Here is an 18233-nt window from a genome sequence, read left to right as displayed (position 1 = left end):
GGCAGGAGGAACAAGACTTTTGGTCAGGTGAATACAGGGTTATAAATACAAAATCAAATAGGGGTAATGCGGGAGTAGGTTTAATAGTGAATAAAAAAATAGGAGTGCGGGTTAGCTACTACAAACAGCATAATGAACGCATTATTGTGGCCAAGATAGACACGAAGCCCACACCTACTACAGCAATACAAGTTTATATGCCAACTAGCTCTGCAGATGATGAAGAAATTGATGAAATGTATGACGAGATAAAAGAAATTATTCAGGTAGTGAAGGGAGACGAAAATTTAATAGTCATGGGTGACTGGACTGAAGAAACTGCAAAAAGGTGGGAATTTAAGGAGATGGGACCTGGATAAACTGAAAGAACCAGAGGTTGTAGAGAGTTTAAGGGAGAGCATAAGGGAACAATTGACAGGAATGGGGGAAAGAAGAATGGGTAGCTCTGAGGGATGAAGTAGTGAAGGCAGCAGAGGATCAAGTAGGTAAAAAGACGAGGGCTAATAGAAATCCTTGGGTAACAGAAGAAATATTGAATTTAATTGATGAAAGGAGAAAATATAAAAATGCAGTAAATGAAGCAGGCAAAAAGGAATACAAACGTCTGAAAAATGAGATCGACAGGAAGTGCAAAATGGCTAAGCAGGGATGGCTAGAGGACAAATGTAAGGATGTAGAGGCTTGTCTCACTAGGGGTAAGAGGCTTGTCTCACTAGGGGTAAGATAGATACTGCCTACAGGAAAATTAAAGAGACCTTTGGAGAGAAGAGAACCACTTGTATGAATATCAAGAGCTCAGGTGGCAACCCAGTTCTAAGCAAAGAAGGGAAGGCAGAAAGGTGGAAGGAGTTTATAGAGGGTTTATACAAGGGCGATGTACTTGAGGACAATATTATGGAAATGGAAGAGGATGTAGATGAAGATGAAATGGGAGATAAGATACTGCGTGAAGAGTTTGACAGAGCACTGAAAGACCTGAGTAGAAACAAGGCCCCGGGAGTAGACAACATTCCATTAGAACTACTGATCGCCTTGGGAGAGCCAGTCATGACAAAACTCTACCATCTGGTGAGCAAGATGTATGAGACAGGCGAAATACCCACAGACTTCAAGAAGAATATAATAATTCCAATCCCAAAGAAAGCAGGTGTTGACAGATGTGAAAATTACCGAACTATCAGTTTAATAAGTCACAGCTGCAAAATACTAACGCGAATTCTTTACAGACGAATGGAAAAACTGGTAGAAGCGGACCTCGGGGAAGATCAGTTTGGATTCCGTAGAAATGTTGGAACACGTGAGGCAATACTAACCTTATGACTTATCTTAGAAGAAAGATTAAGAAAAGGCAAACCTACATTTCTAGCATTTGTAGACTTAGAGAAAGCTTTTGATAACGTTAACTGGAATACTCTCTTTCAAATTCTGAAGGTGGCAGGGGTAAAATACAAGGAACGAAAGGCTATTTACAATTTGTACAGAAACCAGACAGCAGTTACAAGAGTCGAGGGGCATGAAAGGGAAGCAGTGGTTGGGAAAGGAGTGTGAGAGGGTTGTAGCCTCTCCCCGATGTTATTCAATCTGTATATTGAGCAAGCAGTAAAGGAAACAAAAGAAAAAATTCGGAGTAGGTATTAAAATTCATGGAGAAGAAGTAAAAACTTTGAGATTCGCCGATGACATTGTAATTCTGTCAGAGACAGCAAAGGACTTGGAAGAGCAGTTGAACGGAATGGACAGTGTCTTGAAAGGAGGATATAAGATGAACATCAACAAAAGCAAAACGAGGATAATGGAATGTAGTCAAATTAAATTGGGTGATGCTGAGGGGATTAGATTAGGAAATGAGACACTTAAAGTAGTAAAGGAGTTTTGCTATTTGGGGAGCAAAATAACTGATGATGGTCGAAGTAGAGAGGATATAAAATGTAGACTGGCAATGGCAAGGAAAGCGTTTCTGAACAAGAGAAATTTGTTAACATTGAGTATAGATTTAAGTGTCAGGAAGTCGTTTCTGAAAGTATTTGTATGGAGTGTAGCCATGTATGGAAGTGAAACGTGGACGATAACTAGTTTGGACAAGAAGAGAATAGAAGCTTTCGAAATGTGGTGCTACAGAAGAATGCTGAAGATAAGGTGGGTAGATCACGTAACTAATGAGGAGGTATTGAATAGGATTGGGGAGAAGAGAAGTTTGTGGCACAACTTGACTAGAAGAAGGGATCGGTTGGTAGGACATGTTTTGAGGCATCGAGGGATCACAAATTTAGCATTGGAGTGCAGCGTGGAGGGTAAAAATCATAGAGGGAGACCAAGAGATCAATACACTAAGCAGATTCAGAAGGATGTAGGTTGCAGTAGGTACTGGGAGATGAAAAATCTTGCACAGGATAGAGTAGTATGGAGAGCTGCATCAAACCAGTCTCAGGACTGAAGACCACAACATTAGTCCACATAAATCTCTTTCTCAATACATACATCGTACCCAGGATATTGGACAGAATACCTTTTTATCTATTTGTTCTTCAAACATACATCATCTAAATTTTTATAACAAATCGGATCTGTACAGTTAATAATTACAAATTTTATATTTATAACTAATTTCTACAATTACAGAACAGATTACATTTTTTCTTGCATAAGATACTGTGAGACTGAATAGTAGCAGTTTTTCAGAAGGTAGGCTGTCACAGACTTTTTAAAGCTATTTACTTCAGGAAGAGATTTTATATGTCTTGGTAATCTGTTGCATAGTTTTGTTCCTGCATGATATACATCTTTTGGGCATAATGTGGTGTTCCAATGACTTAACATGTATGTCACTGTCTGGCCTGGTCTGTAATCATAGACACTTTTGGTTTGAGAAAAAAGGTTTTCTTTTCTCCGTGTACTTTTTTTTAACTATGAACAGATGTTTGGAACAGTAATAAGACATTTGTTTTTTTATGATGAAACAAAAATGAATGTAAATTAAATTTTGAGAACAGATTCAGAAGAAGTATTCCTGTGATTTCCTTGAACAATTTTAATAACGTTTCTTATTTTCAAGGACGATGATGGTTCAAACCTGCGTCCGGCCATCCTGATTTAGGTTTTCCATTATATCCATCAATCGCTTCAGCTCAGGCAACAGCCGGGATGTTTCCTTTAAAAGGGTACAGCCAACTTCCTTCCCTCACCCCATGGGACTGATGAGCTCACTGTTTGGTCTGCTCCCCAGGTCAACCAACCAACCTTATTCTTGAATGGAACTGTCCACCAAGTTTCGACTTCGGACCATTATGGGAGTAATCACCATAATATTTCCCTCTGCTGTTTTCTTGTCTTGTGTTTTGGAAAAAAATTGCTTCTTTGTTTTAGAGATTTGAGAGAGCTATGGGCTGTGTTTGACATAAGATTGTTTGTTAATGATATTTTTAATTTTATGTTGTGGTCCTGTGGGTTGCTTTCAGCACTAAAGAGAAGAAAGCACTGCAAGCATGATAAGGAGGAGTGCAAAAATATCAGACTTCTGACATAAAGAACAGTTTTAAGAACAATAAAGAGACAACCAGAGACAAATGTGTGTGTATTGGATTTATGGTTCTTCAACATTGTCAATAGAGAAATATTTATTAGTCTCTCCCAATAACTAATCTGAATCGATGTGTGAGTATACAAGAGGGTTTTTCTTCTCTAGGAACGGTGTCCATGTATATTCAAGGATTTATTTGAGAAAATGTCTGAGATAGATGTAACTGCTCTGAAATTTAATGCCAAACATAAATAAAACTCTTTAACTTTACAAATTTCTCCTATTTGCTGTGCACGGCACAAATACAGCCTTAAGGCATTCATTAGATGAAAAGTTGCTTCATAAAGAGTTGCATGAAAATGAAAATTTGGTTCAGACTATGTGTAGAAGAGTGACGTTTGTGAAATGATATGTTGTGGCAAGATTAGAAAAAAAAAATTACATCAAGATGTTGAAACTAGATGGAGTAGTATCTACGTGATGTTGAATTCAGTTCCTTCGGAAATGAAACACATTGAGAATTTGCTGTTGGAGGAAAAAGAAGCAGGAACAAACATCACCCAGATGTACTGGACATTGTAATTAAATTTCTGGACTGTTTTAAAGAAGCTACAAATGAGTTGGAGGGTTAAAAAAGCTGACCTTGCGTTTTTGTAGTGACCATTTAGTCTACTAGATTCATGTCAGAGTTAAGATGTCAAGGCAGCAGTGAAATTGCTGAAAGGTTGCGCTGAAGCCTTCATAAAAGGGGAAGTTGTTAATCTACTGCAGAAATCTCATGACATGGCTATTTTCTTTCTTAATCCTTGTATCTAGGAACTCGGAATCCTTAGTGAGGAAAAGAAAGAACATAATTATCCAACTTTTCATTATAAATATTAAGAGCAATTGCTACTCACTGCTTAGAGGAGGTGCTGAACAGCAGGCAGGCACATTCAGTATTAGACTGTTAGATTTTAGCTACACACAACTCACCCACACATGACCACTGTTGTCTCTGGGTGCTGTGGCCCCGCTGTTCGTCAAAAGTTAGATAACACAGTTGTGAAAGAAGAGAAAAACATCTGTTCCCTCTCCTATAAAGAGATTCGAGAGCTAGTGCTCATAAATTTCTAAGCATAAATATGAACTGAAGATATATTTGAACACAGATGGCCCAGGTTATGGCGTCGAGTGTGTTGTCTTGGTGCAAGGCCAAGCCTCTGTCTTGTCTAGATTCTCCAGAGTTGTGAAAGAAGTCCTTATGCATTCCCACCAGCAGCTCTGCAATTTAAAGAAATATTAGGAAGACAGACTTCATTGCATCAGTGAAAGACCTCTGTATCAATCCACATTGTGTTAATTACATTTTGTTAAGTAGTAACAATAATAGAGACAAATGAATTATTTTTTGAGGACAGCTGTATGTTTGAAGATGAAATGGGAAAAATCTATGTTAATGGCTATACTTACATAATAAACATGTAATGTACAGTCCTATATTCTGAAATTGTTGCAAAGGTACTTTTTATGCTCTTGACATATAAGAGTAGCTGCCATGTAACTACTGCATTGCTACTGCATTAAGATAACTGAATCTGTTGTATGTCCTAATTATCTTGTATTTTTAATTTTATATTACATTTAGGTATCTTGAAAAATATTACTAATAATTAGGGACCAGAAAAATTCACACTTTTCTATAAATGAGAAATCAATGTGAATTTGCCTCAAAATGTGAAAACGTGAAATTACTTAATAGGCACTGTTTCATAGAGAATTGTATCCAGATGGGCTATTTATTACAGATAGTTTGAAATAGCTTTATTTTATGTGGACAATATTGATAATGTTAGCAGTTAATGCCGAAGCCCAATTTGGAAAGATAATGTGCACAAGAACTTACTTGCAAAAAAAGTATACGAATGTAACAATGTATCAGTGTGCCATGCCGATTGTGGGCAGCAGATCTTTTAATCTTAAAATTGGGCTGAAAAAGACAAATAATGACTAGAAACGCCTTATACCGGTGACACATTCACTTAACTGGTGGGAAAATGCTGCTGCTTTTCAACAGAACAATTATTTTTGAAAGCTTAAATACAGCCAAACAAAGAAAATGATGACCATTTTGGAAGAAAAAGGTGTTGAAGGTTTCGCAAAAGTAAACATTCTAGTCAAAAAGTTCCCAGTCGGCAATTTTTTTAACAGTCAGTTTCAGAGCACTAATAGTTTGTGTCTTCGCTTATGTAGCATGACAACCTTTTAAATTTATGCGTTTAATCATTTACAAGCAAAAAAATAGATACAAATTTTTCCAAAAATAGATGCTATGTTTTCTAGTCCCTACTAATAATTTATGAGACAGAATTCTGGTGGTCAGTATTAACCTTCAGTATGCAAAGTGTGTAGTAGTCACACACACACACACACACACACACACACACACACACACACACACACACACACACACCCCTGTGGGTTCGGGGGTTAGAATAGGCCCGCAGTATTCCTGCCTGTCGTAAGAGGCGACTAAAAGGAGTCTCAAATGTTTCGGCCTTATGTGATGGTCCCCTCTCGGGTTTGACCTCCATCTTTCTAAATTATTCTGAAGAGCGAGCCAATTGGGGAAGGGCACCTTACATGGTGCACTGTATCCGTCGTGCATTGAGACCTTTAGCCGGCTTTTTCGTTGTTGCAATGGTGTCCCGCTCGTTTTCCATCTCTTGGGCGAAGATACGTCCCTGGGTGCGATTACCACGCTGCACTCTGCAGTGTTGCTTTTAACTGCAACGACGACCTTGGACATTTTTGCACCTAAGATCCAGCACAGTAGCCAGTCCGTTGTGGTGGGGCCGCCATGTACCCTGTTGGTTGTAGCCCGACAACACAGGGATCGCTCTACTGATGCCTGCACCGTTAACTCCCCACGTATGCCAAGGAATAGATGCCCATCTCCCTGGGGTATCAGGACTCCCGGCAATGGCCATCCTGCCAGGTGGCTATTGCTGCGGCTGGGTGGCGCCCGTGGGGAGGGCCCTTGGTCGGAGTAGGTGGCATCAGGGCGAATGACCCGCAATGAAGCGTGGTACATCATCTCTCGCTGGCGGCCAGCCACCAGCAGTCTCTAAGCGTTCGAGGGCTCATTTTAAAGCTAACGTTTATGACCCCAAATCATTCCCATCCCTGGCCACACCATGGGAGGAATGAAAGGCAATGAATGACAGTGACGTGTATTCGCCCAGGTATCTCGTCTGTACCAGAGCTGATGGTGACTCGTTTCTATCCGTGAAGCCTCAGTTCTTTGTAGAGCATTTAGAGGACAAGTTTGGGGAGGTGGAGGGCTTGTCCAAAATGCACTCTGGGTCAGTTTTGATAAAAACGGCATCCTCTGCCCTGTCATGCAGGTTAATTGCTTGTGACAAGTTGGGGGATGTTAACGTTACCATCACCCCACATAAGAGTTTAAATATGGTCCAGGGTATTATTTTCCATCGGGACCTACTTTTGCAGTCTGATGACGAGCTGCGCGCCAATTTAGAGCGCCAAGGTGTACATTTCGGCCGGCGCGTTCATCGGGGTCCGAGAGACAATCAGGTAGCTACCGGTGCCTTCATCTTGGCCTTCGAAGGTGATAAATTACCAGAGAAGGTCAAGGTGATGGTCTACCAATGTGACGTCAAACCCTATATCCCTCCCCCGATGCGGTGCTTTAAGTGCTGGAAGTTCTTTCACATGTCCTCTCGCTGTACTTCTAGCCTCACATGTCGAGATTGTGGATGCCCATCTCATCCCGATACTCCATGTGCTCCGCCTCCCGTCTGTGTCAACTGTGGAGAGCCTCATTCCCCTTGCTCGCCGGACTGCAGTATCTTACAGAAAGAACACAAAATCATGGAATATAAGACCCTGGACCGACTGACCTACACTGAGGCTAAGCGGAAATTTGAATGGCTACATCCCGTGCGCATGTCGTCATCTTATGCCTCCACTGTGACTCCTGCTCCAGCTCCTTCAGCTGCAAGACATACAGTCAGCTCTCAGAGTCAGAGGACCTCACCTGCCCCCTTGACGATGGGGACCCCTTCTCTCGCTGTTGCTCCCACACCTTCTACCTCGGGAGCAGCACCCACTAAACCACTGGGGACACCAGTCCCCACTTCTAAGCCGGAGAAGCGTAAGTCTTCTTCAGCTTCTCTCACTCGGAAGGGATCCCTTGGGTCACTCCCTTCCCAGGTTCCTACCAGCGGCACAGCAGACACCAACCAGTGGCTGAAGAAGCCACAGGTCGCTGGTCGACGGGCTTTGCGATCCTCTTCGATCCTGGAGACTGACTCCAATAAGCCCTCTCAACAACGGCAACCAAAGGAACAGCGAGAGAAAACTACTTTGTAGACCCGTAAGACCAAGACACCTGCGGTGGCACCTACTCCACCACTACCTAAAAGCTCTGCGTCTGAGGATGAGGTGGAGGTCCTTGCGTCCGCTGAGGACCTCGATCTCGCCGGTCCCTCAGACGCAATGGATAGCACTTGCACGGGTGCTCCATCAGAGGCAGCAGGTGACCCAGCGGCGTAATCTGCCTTCCCAGTCCCGTCACGCCTTTCTCCGCCATGGACAATACCATCCTCCAGTGGAACTGCAGCGGTTTCTTCCACCATCTAGCTGAGCTCCGCCAACTTATCAGCCTTCACCCTTTCTTTTGCATTGCTCTTCAGGAAACTTGGTTTCCAGCAATGCGAACCCCCGCCCTCCGTGGCTATCGGGGTTATTATAAGAACCGGGCAGCATATGAAAGGGTGTCTGGTGGCGTCTGCCTCTATGTCCTTCACATTCTGCACAGTGAGTCTGTCCCTCTCCAAACACCTTTAGAGGCTGTCGCTGTTCGGGTGTGGACGCCACAGTCTGTTACTGTCTGCAGTCTTTACCTTCCACTGGATGGTGATGTCTCGCAGCATGTCCTGGCTGCGCTGATAGCCCAATTGCCGCCACCTTTCTTGCTATTGGGCGACTTCAACGCCCATAACCCTCTGTGGGGTGGGTCAGTGGCAACGGGTCGAGGCGCCACCGTTGAGCATTTATTGTCGCAGCTCGATCTCTCGATTTTAAATGATGGTGCCTTCACACACTTCAATGTGGCGCATGGCACATACTCTGCCATTGACCTTTCAATCTGTAGCCCTAGCCTCTTACCGTCTGTCCAATGGAGTGTGCATGACGACCTGTGTGGTAGTGACCACTTTCCGATCTTTCTGTCACTACCACAGCGTCACTATTCTGGGCGCCCTAGCAGATGGGCTATGAATAAGGCTGACTGGGACTTGTTCTCCTCCACTGCTGCTACTATTGAGCCTCTCTCTAATGATGACATTGATGCGGTGGTTCAATCGGTCACCACCGACATCGTTATTGCCGCCAAATCTGCCATTCCCCGTTCCTCTGGGTCCCCTCGGCGGCGGACTGTGCCTTGGTGGTCGCATGAGATCTCTGCAGCGATTAAAGATCGCCGGCGGGCGCTACAGCGTCACAAGCGACATCCCTGCATTGAACACCTCGTCACCTTCAAACGGCTGCGTGCGCGGGCCCGCCGCCTTATCCGCCAAAGCAAGCAGGAGTGCTGGGAGCGGTATGTGTCCACCATTGGCCTCCATGTCTCTCCATCGCAGGTGTGGGCCAAGATCCGACACCTCTATGGCTATCGGACCCCTGTCAGCATCCCTGCGCTCTTACTGAATGGAGCAGTTTGTACAGACTCCGACGAAATTGCCAACAGCTTGGCAGAGCATTTTGCTCTTAGTTCCGCTTCTTCCAATTACCCACTGGCCTTCCGCTCCATTAAAGAGCGGATGGAATGTCGGAGCCTTTCGTTTCGCACCCACCACCCAGAATCTTACAATGCTCCATTCAGTGAGTGGGAATTTCGCAGTGCCCTAGCCGCTTGCCCTGATACCGCTCCTGGGCCAGATGGCATCCACTGTCAGATGCTGAAACATCATCGATCTTTACAACCGTCTTTGGGTCGAGGGGGAGTTTCCGTCGCAATGGCGGGAAAGCATTGTCATCCCCGTTTTGAAACCTGGAAAGAGCCCTCTGGAGGTGGACAGCTACCGTCCCATTAGCCTCACCAACGTTCTTTGCAAGTTGCTTGAACGGATGGTGAGCCGGCGCTTGAATTGGGTACTGGAGTCTCAGGGACTTCTGGCTCCGTCTCAGGGTGGGTTCCGTAAAGGCCGCTCCGCCACCGACAATCTGGTGAGCCTGGAGTCGGCCATCCGTCCTGCCTTTGCCCGCCGTCAGCACCTGGTCGCTGTCTTTTTCGACATGCGTAAGGCGTACGATACGACATGGCGTCATCACATCCTTTCTACGCTTCATGGATGGGGTCTTCGGGGTTCTCTGCCGCTTTTTATCCGCAATTTTCTGTCGTATCGTACCTTCCGCGTGCAAGTCGCGGCCTCATATAGTTCCTCCCATGTCCAGGAGAACGGTGTGCCACAGGATTCTGTTTTAAGTGTCTGCCTGTTTTTAATAGCCATTAACGGGCTCGCTGCAGCCGTGGGCAATTCTGTCTCCGCTTCCCTGTATGCTGACGACTTCTGCCTTTACTATAGCTCTATTGGCATTGCAGCTGCTGAACGTCAGCTACAGGGCGCAATCCGCAAGGCGCAGTCTTGGGCTGTAGTGCGTGGTTTTCCGTTTTCGGCTGCCAAGACCCGCGTTATGCATTTCTGCCGGCGCCGAACGGTCCATCCTGCGCCGCGGCTTTATCTTGACGGCGAACTTCTTGCTGTGGTGGAGACCCACAGGTTTTTGGGTGTACTTTTTGATGCCCGGTTGACTTGGCTGCTTCATATTCGGCAGCTTAAACAGGCATGTTGGCGGCATCTCAATGCTCTGCGATGCTTGAGCCACACCAGCTGGGGCGCCGACCAATCTACCTTGTTACGGCTCTACCAGGCATTAATCCAGTCCCGTCTGGATTATGGGAGCCTGGCTTATGGCTCCGCTTCCCCATCTGCGTTGCGGGTACTGGACCCAATACTACACAGCAGGATATGACTTGCCATTGGTGCCTTCCGCACCATCCCTGTGGACAGCGTACTAGTGGAGGCTGGTGTCCCTCCACTGCAGTTACGGCACCAACGTTTGCTGGCCGCTTATGCTGCCCATGTTTTTAACTTGCCCGGGCATCCAAACTATCGTCTCCTGTTCCCGCAATCGGTCGTCCATCTGCCAGAACGTCGGCCCCGGTCTGGTTGTACGACCGCGGTCCGCGTCAAAGAGCTTCTCTCCGGGCTTAGGGTTTTCACTGTTCCACCTCCTTTCCGGGCCACTTTGCGTACTCCCCCATGGTGTGTTCCTCACCCTTGCCTTCGGCTTGACTTAGCACTGGGCCCGAAGGACTCCGTCCCTCCAGAGGCCTTCCGCCACCGCTTTTATTCCATCCTGGCCATGTATCAGGGCTCTGGCATTGTTTACACTGACGGTTTGATGGTTGCTGGTCGTTTCGGGTATGCGCTAACTCTAGGGGACCATTCCGAACAACGTTCCTTGCAGGATGGCTGCAGCGTTTACACTGCTGAGCTGGTTGCCATCTTTCGTGCCCTAGAGTATATCCGCTCCTGCTCAGGTGAGTCCGTTATCTGTAGCGATTCCCTGAGCGGTTTACGAGCTCTCGACCAGTGTTTCCCTCGTTCTCGTCTGGTGATGGCTATCCATGAGTCCCTGCATACTCTTGCCCGTTGTGGCCGCTCTGTGGTCTTTGTGTGGATCCCCGGTCATGTCGGTATCCCGGGCAATGAACGTGTTGACCGCCTGGCCAAACAGGCCACCAGTGAACCCACTCTAGACATTGGCCTTCCGGAGACTGATTTGAGGGCGGTCTTACGCCGCAAAGTTATCTCGCTCTGGGACGCTGAATGGCGCGGTCTGACCACCTGTAACAAACTCCGTGCCGTTAAGGAGACGACGACTGTGTGGCACTCCTTGCACGTCTCTCGCAAGGAGTCTGTCGTCCTATGCCGACTGTGCATTGGGCACACACGGAGGACCCACCTCTATGTCGCTGCGGCTCCATTTTATCTGTGGTCCACATTTTCTTGGAGTGTCCGCTTTTATCTGTGCTTAGGCAGACGTTCGCACTGCCTGACACGCTCCCTGCCCTTTTAACTGATGACCCTGCTATGGCTGGCTTAGTTTTACGTTTTATTCGGGCAGGGGGTTTTTATCATTTAATCTGAGTGTTTCTGTTTTTTAGTGTTGATTCTGGCTTTTGGCCTCCGATTTTAAACTGAGTTTTTAATGTGTTCTGGGTGGTTAGCTTTTCCTTTTTTTTCTCTATGGTCGGCCAACCACCGTCACACTCTGTGTGATTTTAATTTGTTTTGTCTGATCTGTCGGCGTATTTCTTGTCCCGTGTCGTCTGACGTCTTTCCTGCTGTTAGTTTTTATTCTCTTTGGGTGGTTTTAATTTTTTGGACAAAGGGACCGATGACCGTTGCAGTCTGGTCCCTTTAATCCCACAACCCAACCCCCTCCCCCCCCCCACACACACACACACACGTACGTGCGCAATAGTTCCTTCCTTGAGGAAGAAAGAGGGATATTGTGGGTAGTGGGGATAAAGAGTAATGCAGGTCACAGTCTAGGATGAGAGGAACCAGCCGGTGGCGAGATCAGAGGTAGACAAAAATACAGTTATAAAATGATTTCGTTAATTAATCATATCAGACAATAAATTTTGCTTATAAGCGAATGCTCAGTGAACGAAAACTATAGCCATTTTCTGATACTACACTGTTCCTGAACAAGAGAGCAAAAAATGTGAAGAGCAAAATGTTATGACATTCAAACAATGTCTATATTAAACACTTATTTGTCATGCATGCAGTTTTCATTGTGTTTAGTTAGTTGTGAAATTTTGCCGGTTTCCCTTTCACTAAAAGTATGTTTGAACTGCCTCAGCCACACACGAACAGCTGTCAAGGTCATTAGTAATGAGTGAGTTTGATGCGCATTGGGCCTGCCTCAGCACAGTCGTGTGTGCTTTCTGTAGTTCTTGCTGCCTCAAATAAATGGCCTTAGGCAGATGAGGGCAACACTTTAATGCCCTGACAAGATTTGGCAGTGTACAACAAAAAACAGCTATAAAAAAAATTTTCCTCAAAATTAAAATTTTAGCTTTATTTGTCGTACAATGAAAATTGTTCAGATATTTTGTCAGCTACAATTCCTTTGACTTTGTTACTTGATTAAGATGGTTCCTATTGACACCAAAGCTAAATATGTTAATTTATGTGAAAGGTCGTATTAAGCATATTGCAGCAAATTTTCTAGCAGTAGGTGACATGTTATTCGCCTATGTACTGTTTAGTGCTAGAATTCCGTGTACTCTGCCTTTACACATGATGTATTTTAATATTACAGTTGATAACAACAATGAAGTAATGTTCAACCACACCATCCCCATTGAGAAAGAGAGAATAATATGTAAGCGAATGTCCAGTACTCAGAATGCTTGTTACCATTTTTTAAAAAATTACTATAACTGAAGATTGATGTCCTTTAGTTTATAGAGTGATTTTAAGCAGATAGCTCATCTATTTGCTACACAATTTGAGTAAGAATATTACACCTGCGCTGTCATTGATTATTGTTGTTATATCCTAATAGCCATTATTATACTTTACAGATTATTCGTGAAAAAGAAAGGTTTAAGACAAATGTTTATAATTATGCAATGAAGAAAACTCAGTTGATGAAAGAGCGAGATATGGCTGCTGGGAGGTAATTATTTTATTTGAATATAATTTTTAGACACAACAGCTAACTTATAAGTGTTTACTAGTGAATAGCTTACATTTGTTATGTTGTATGAAACTGTGTGACAAATAGGAAAAGACTGGTTGAGAAAATGACATGGTGAATACGATAGTGTACTTCCATCATAGCTTGATGTAGGCCCGTTTTAGTTTCTCATCTGTACATACATACAAACCATTTATTATGTGTGTATGTTTGTTTAATTCAATCCTGTCATGGTGTTAGAAGATTTTAATTGATAAGATGCTTCATCGTTAAGTAACAAAGATGATTCAGCTTTGAATGTTGGTTGGGGGGGGGGGGGGGGGGGAGACAGTAGTAGAGTTGTTACCTTATGTCATGTCTTCAGCAATTGTCATCATTGCAAGATACTATTTGTATTTGTTGATAGATATCTATCTTGGTGTTGAATGCCTCCATTTTCTCCTCCATTTCTCACTATCTCGCTATAAAAGTTTTCATTTAAGGTTTATAAACAATCTTAGTCTGCACACTTTTTCATGACACCTTGGTGTCGTCCTAGTCCTTACTCAGTAGAAGTCAGAAAACTAGCAGTCAAAATGCTATTGTTCAGTATTCCTGTTTTTAAATTCACAGTATTAGGAAAAGAACAGTTGCTACTCAACCATATAGCGGAGATGCTGAGTCACAGATACGCACATCAAAAAGACTGTCACAACATAATAATTTTGTTGTGCCAATCTGTGACTCAGCGTCTCTGCTATTTAGTGAGCAGCAACTTTCCTTTTCATAACATTGTTAATTCCATCCTGGATTTTCTGTTGTTTGTTTCTAATTTCACATTTTTGTGAAACTGCTCTCTAAGATAAGACAAATGTAGAATTACACTTCGCTGACATAAGTCATGGGATACCTCTTAATATCGTTTTGGATCTCATTTTGCCTAGCATGGTGCAGCAACTCAACATGGCATGGACTCAACGAGTCATTAGAAGTCCCCTACAGGAATATTGAGCCGTGCTGCCTCTATACCTGTCCATAATTGCACAAGTGTGGTGAAGCAGGATTTTGTGCATGAACTGATATCTAGATTATGTCGCATAAATGTTTGATGGGATTCATGTCGGGCGACCTGGTTGGCCAGATCATTCGCTTGGATTGTCCAGATGTTCTTCAAACCAGTCGCGAACAATTGTGATCCAGTGACATGGTGCATTGTCAACCTTAAAAATTCCGTTGTTGTTCGGAAACATACTAGTCCATGAATGGCTGCAAATGGTCTACAACTAGCCAAACATAGCCCTTTCCAGTCAATGAACGGTTCAGTTGGACCAGAGGACCCAGTCCATTCCATGTAACCTCATCCCACACATCTGACCAGGCCATGGTTATTCAGTCATGTAGGGTCCAGCCAGTTCGGTCATGAGCCCAGAATAGGCTCTGCAGGCGACGACTTGCTGTTAGCAAAGGCACTTACATCAGTCATCTGCTGTCATAGCCCATTAAAGCCAGATTCACCCCACTGTCATAATGGATGCATTCTTTGTACATCTCGCAATGATTTCTGTGGTTATTTCAGGCAGTGTTGCTTGTCTGTTAGCAGTGATGACTACACAGAAATGCCACTACTGTCAGTCATTAAGAGAAGGCCATCAGCCACTGCACGGTCCATGGTGAGAGCTAATGCCTAAATTTGGTATTCTCGGCACACTATTGACACTGTCAACTGCTGTACATTGAATTCCCTAACAATTTCCAAAATGGGATGCCCTATGTGTATAGTTCCAACTACCATTCCAGGTTCAAAATATGTTAATTCAGATTAGAAACTTTTAATATGACTCACCAGAATACAAATGCTAACTCTGCCAATGCACTGCCCTTTTATACCTTGTGTACGCGATACTACCGCCCGCGTCTGCAAATATGTATTTCACAATCCTGTCAGTGATGTCACCTCGGGTATGTGCATTTGTTGCTTAATGTAGAAGTTTTCACATAGATTGTATGAAGCGTGTAAACGTTTGTTCCTTTTAATGCTGCCTGAGATGTGCAACTTACATCCTGCACACTGCTCCTCTCACGCAGTATTTGGTTTGTGTGTGTGAGGGGGGGGGGGGGGGGGGGAATGGAATTTACTCCCTGTGGTCCCTGATGTGCTGTGCATCACAAGAACAAACTTGCTTTAAAATTCCAATAGTTTGCTAATATGAAGGATTGTTATTGCATTTCACCCCCATTTCTTCACCAATACTACATTATGATGATGTTTCAAAACAATAGCTTATAACTAAGATAAAAGTTTATGGGAGTAATTTTTTTCACATGGTACCTTGAAATGTGATAGGTAAGATGCCAAATAATTATGGTACAGTTCACATTAAGCCATTGTGGCTTGAGAAAGTCATTGTCTGCTGTATTGTGATGTATTGATTTTCCTCTCATTTTGTATTTTTCTCTGTAACAATTCCTGATTTTATTATAAAAATATGGGCTTGGAATACCAATAACCTGCTCAGTATATTTCATATTTTATGTCCTCCCTTCTTTTTTTGCAGGGGTGATGAAGAGGAGGCAGCAAGGATTCAGCAGAAACTCCAAGAGTTGGAAGAAAGAGCTGAAGAACTTGACAAATTACGAACATCGACTATTTCCAGTATTAGTTATATCAATGATCGTAACCGCAAGAAAAATGTTGAAGAAGCAGAGAAGGCCATAATGGTGAGTTGGATGAAAAAAGTTTCTTGTGGACCACTGTCAAGGAGGGGAAAAAAGTAATGCTTTTTCAAAAGTCTCTTTTTTTCTGGCTCCAAGGCAACAAGCTATGTATCATGAGAATCATTCTTATGTACTAAGCTGTATACTATGATTAAATTGCTGCTGAAATTGAAATATGTAGTTACTTAATATGGTTTTATAGATTTGGCCTCACAGTAACACTGACATTGAACATACTCTGAAGAAGGAAGCTTTAAATTAAATCTTCTGAAAGCATGCAGATCTTACCTTACACATGGTGTATACGACCCGGGAGATCCGGTAAAAACCCGGCAATTTTTTAGAATTCCATGAATTTTTAATTCTTTTAGTTTTCAGTTGATTTTTTGTAATTCTGACTGGTAAGAAATAATACTGCATCAATAAAACATTAACGAGAGAAAAAAAATGAAAATAAAACTAAAATTGCAAAGGAAATGCGCCATATACAAGAACAAAACACAGTGCTCGTACAGGTACAAGCATCTGCCAACAGCAAAATGTGTCAACGGCTTTAGGAAGACTATGCAAATGCTTCATGCCAACAAATTTCCTCCAACTGTTTACATTAGATTCATTTCAGCACTTATGAGCGGGCTCTTGCAAATGCGCAGTTGAGTCGCATATGAGTAATACCTTCTTCCACTTCTGGTCACAAAATGTGGCTGTTCGCTGTGTAAGCAGCAGCCGCAGCAAGCAGCAGCTAGATGCTACCAGGAAAAATTTTACTGGCGCGACCAAGCTGCCAGATTTGTGCATGCACAGCATACCCGTTTCTAGGAGGTGGGAGGGGGGGGGGGGACAAACCCCATATTGCCATACGTGCTATAAGATAAAAACATTCACTAACTAAACACTTCGTTTCAAATGCCTCAGTGGAAAAGATCAATAAAAGAAATTTCTTTAGCCAACTGACAAAAATAACTTTATTGTTCTGCAAGGTGGTTAATGCTTGACTGTCAGAAAAGAGGTCTCTTACCCATGTGGCAAGCATCCAGCGCTCATTGGTCTATCAATTATTCATATGATTTTGAAACGCATCCATGTTGGTTCCTGAACATTTTTGAACTCATTCTGAATAATCATAAGTTGGTTTTTGAATGGTGCATAGTGTATGTGATGTTTCTGTCAGGGGAATCCTCGTTGCATCTAGAAATAAACTTCCCTGCACACAAAAGGGGACAGGGTGGTTGATTGGGTTTGTGAATGATCAGCATTGTTATAATTACTAGCAAAATCCATAGATTCAGACTACCAGAGTGGAAATAAACAACTTCGCTGGGCAGCCTAGATCCAGTTCTTTCCCTCTTCTTGTTGGATGTCGTCTCCAGGTGAGACCCGTTTTCTTGGAGATTCATGCTATCTGGTTATCTTTGCCAAGTTTAATTTTAGGGTCGCAGATAAATGTTTTCATTTACTACTTTCAGAGCATAGTTTTCAGTGAAGATATTAATATTGACAGAACTCATGACTTAGGTCTTTTGACAGAAAATTTTTGGCCAGATCGCTACACTAGTAAGGGCCAGTTTTACAGTCCCTGGCTAGCAGCCGCTTGAGTTCTATTCTGGAAGTAGCGTGTCACTGCGAAAGAGGATGAAATCTGTAAAGCAAAAACATTGAGGTGTTTTCCATATAGTTCATACTGTGTCACCAGGATAGACATTCAAACACGTCCTACAGAGCCAAGGTGAACAACTTACATCAGATTGTGTCTCCTTTTAGACATCTTGCCTCATGGGAAATTTTCCAGTGATCCAGTCTTCCTTTGTTTTCACACATAGTGGCATTCTCATAAAGAAGTTGATCAAATTAGTGTATTTGCAGTCCATGTGGGCCGTGTTCATTGCTTTCAATAGAGCCCAGGTTTTGATCATGTCGAACCCCTTCTGGTAGTCTGTGAAGGCCATGTGAAGTGTGATATCATAATCTGGCCATTTTTCTGTTAATGTGCATAGTGCTTTGAATATGGTAAGTTGTACTGAAACCTTTTCTGAATCATGCCTGTTTCATTAGGTGGTAAAAATGAAATTTTTCTTTCGGGTGGTTCATACTGATTGTTGTTACCAGCTCGTAAAAGATAGGTAAGACTAGAATATAAAGTGTATGCTTTGCTTCTCATCATAGAGAGTAGGTGCTGAGTCACATACAAGCACAATGAGAAAGGCTGCTGAAATATTAACCCTTTTAGTGCCAGACG

General features: G+C 43.3%; 1 protein-coding gene across 1 annotated transcript in view; it reads left to right on the top strand.

The window, feature by feature from the left end:
* LOC126236013 (RNA polymerase-associated protein RTF1 homolog) overlaps nucleotides 1-18233 on the top strand; it is a 127336-nt gene that overhangs the window by 86429 nt on the left and 22674 nt on the right. The window contains exons 10-11 of the mRNA XM_049945025.1: nucleotides 13188-13282; nucleotides 15838-16000. Coding sequence (XP_049800982.1) covers nucleotides 13188-13282; nucleotides 15838-16000 — 258 coding nt within the window. The remainder of the gene's footprint in view (nucleotides 1-13187; nucleotides 13283-15837; nucleotides 16001-18233) is intronic.

The sequence above is a fragment of the Schistocerca nitens genome, chromosome 2 (genome assembly GCF_023898315.1).
Source record: "Schistocerca nitens isolate TAMUIC-IGC-003100 chromosome 2, iqSchNite1.1, whole genome shotgun sequence".
Lineage (NCBI taxonomy): Eukaryota > Metazoa > Arthropoda > Insecta > Orthoptera > Acrididae > Schistocerca > Schistocerca nitens.
Note: the sequence above shows the minus strand (reverse complement) of the source record. Positions and strands in the feature narration are given on the sequence as shown.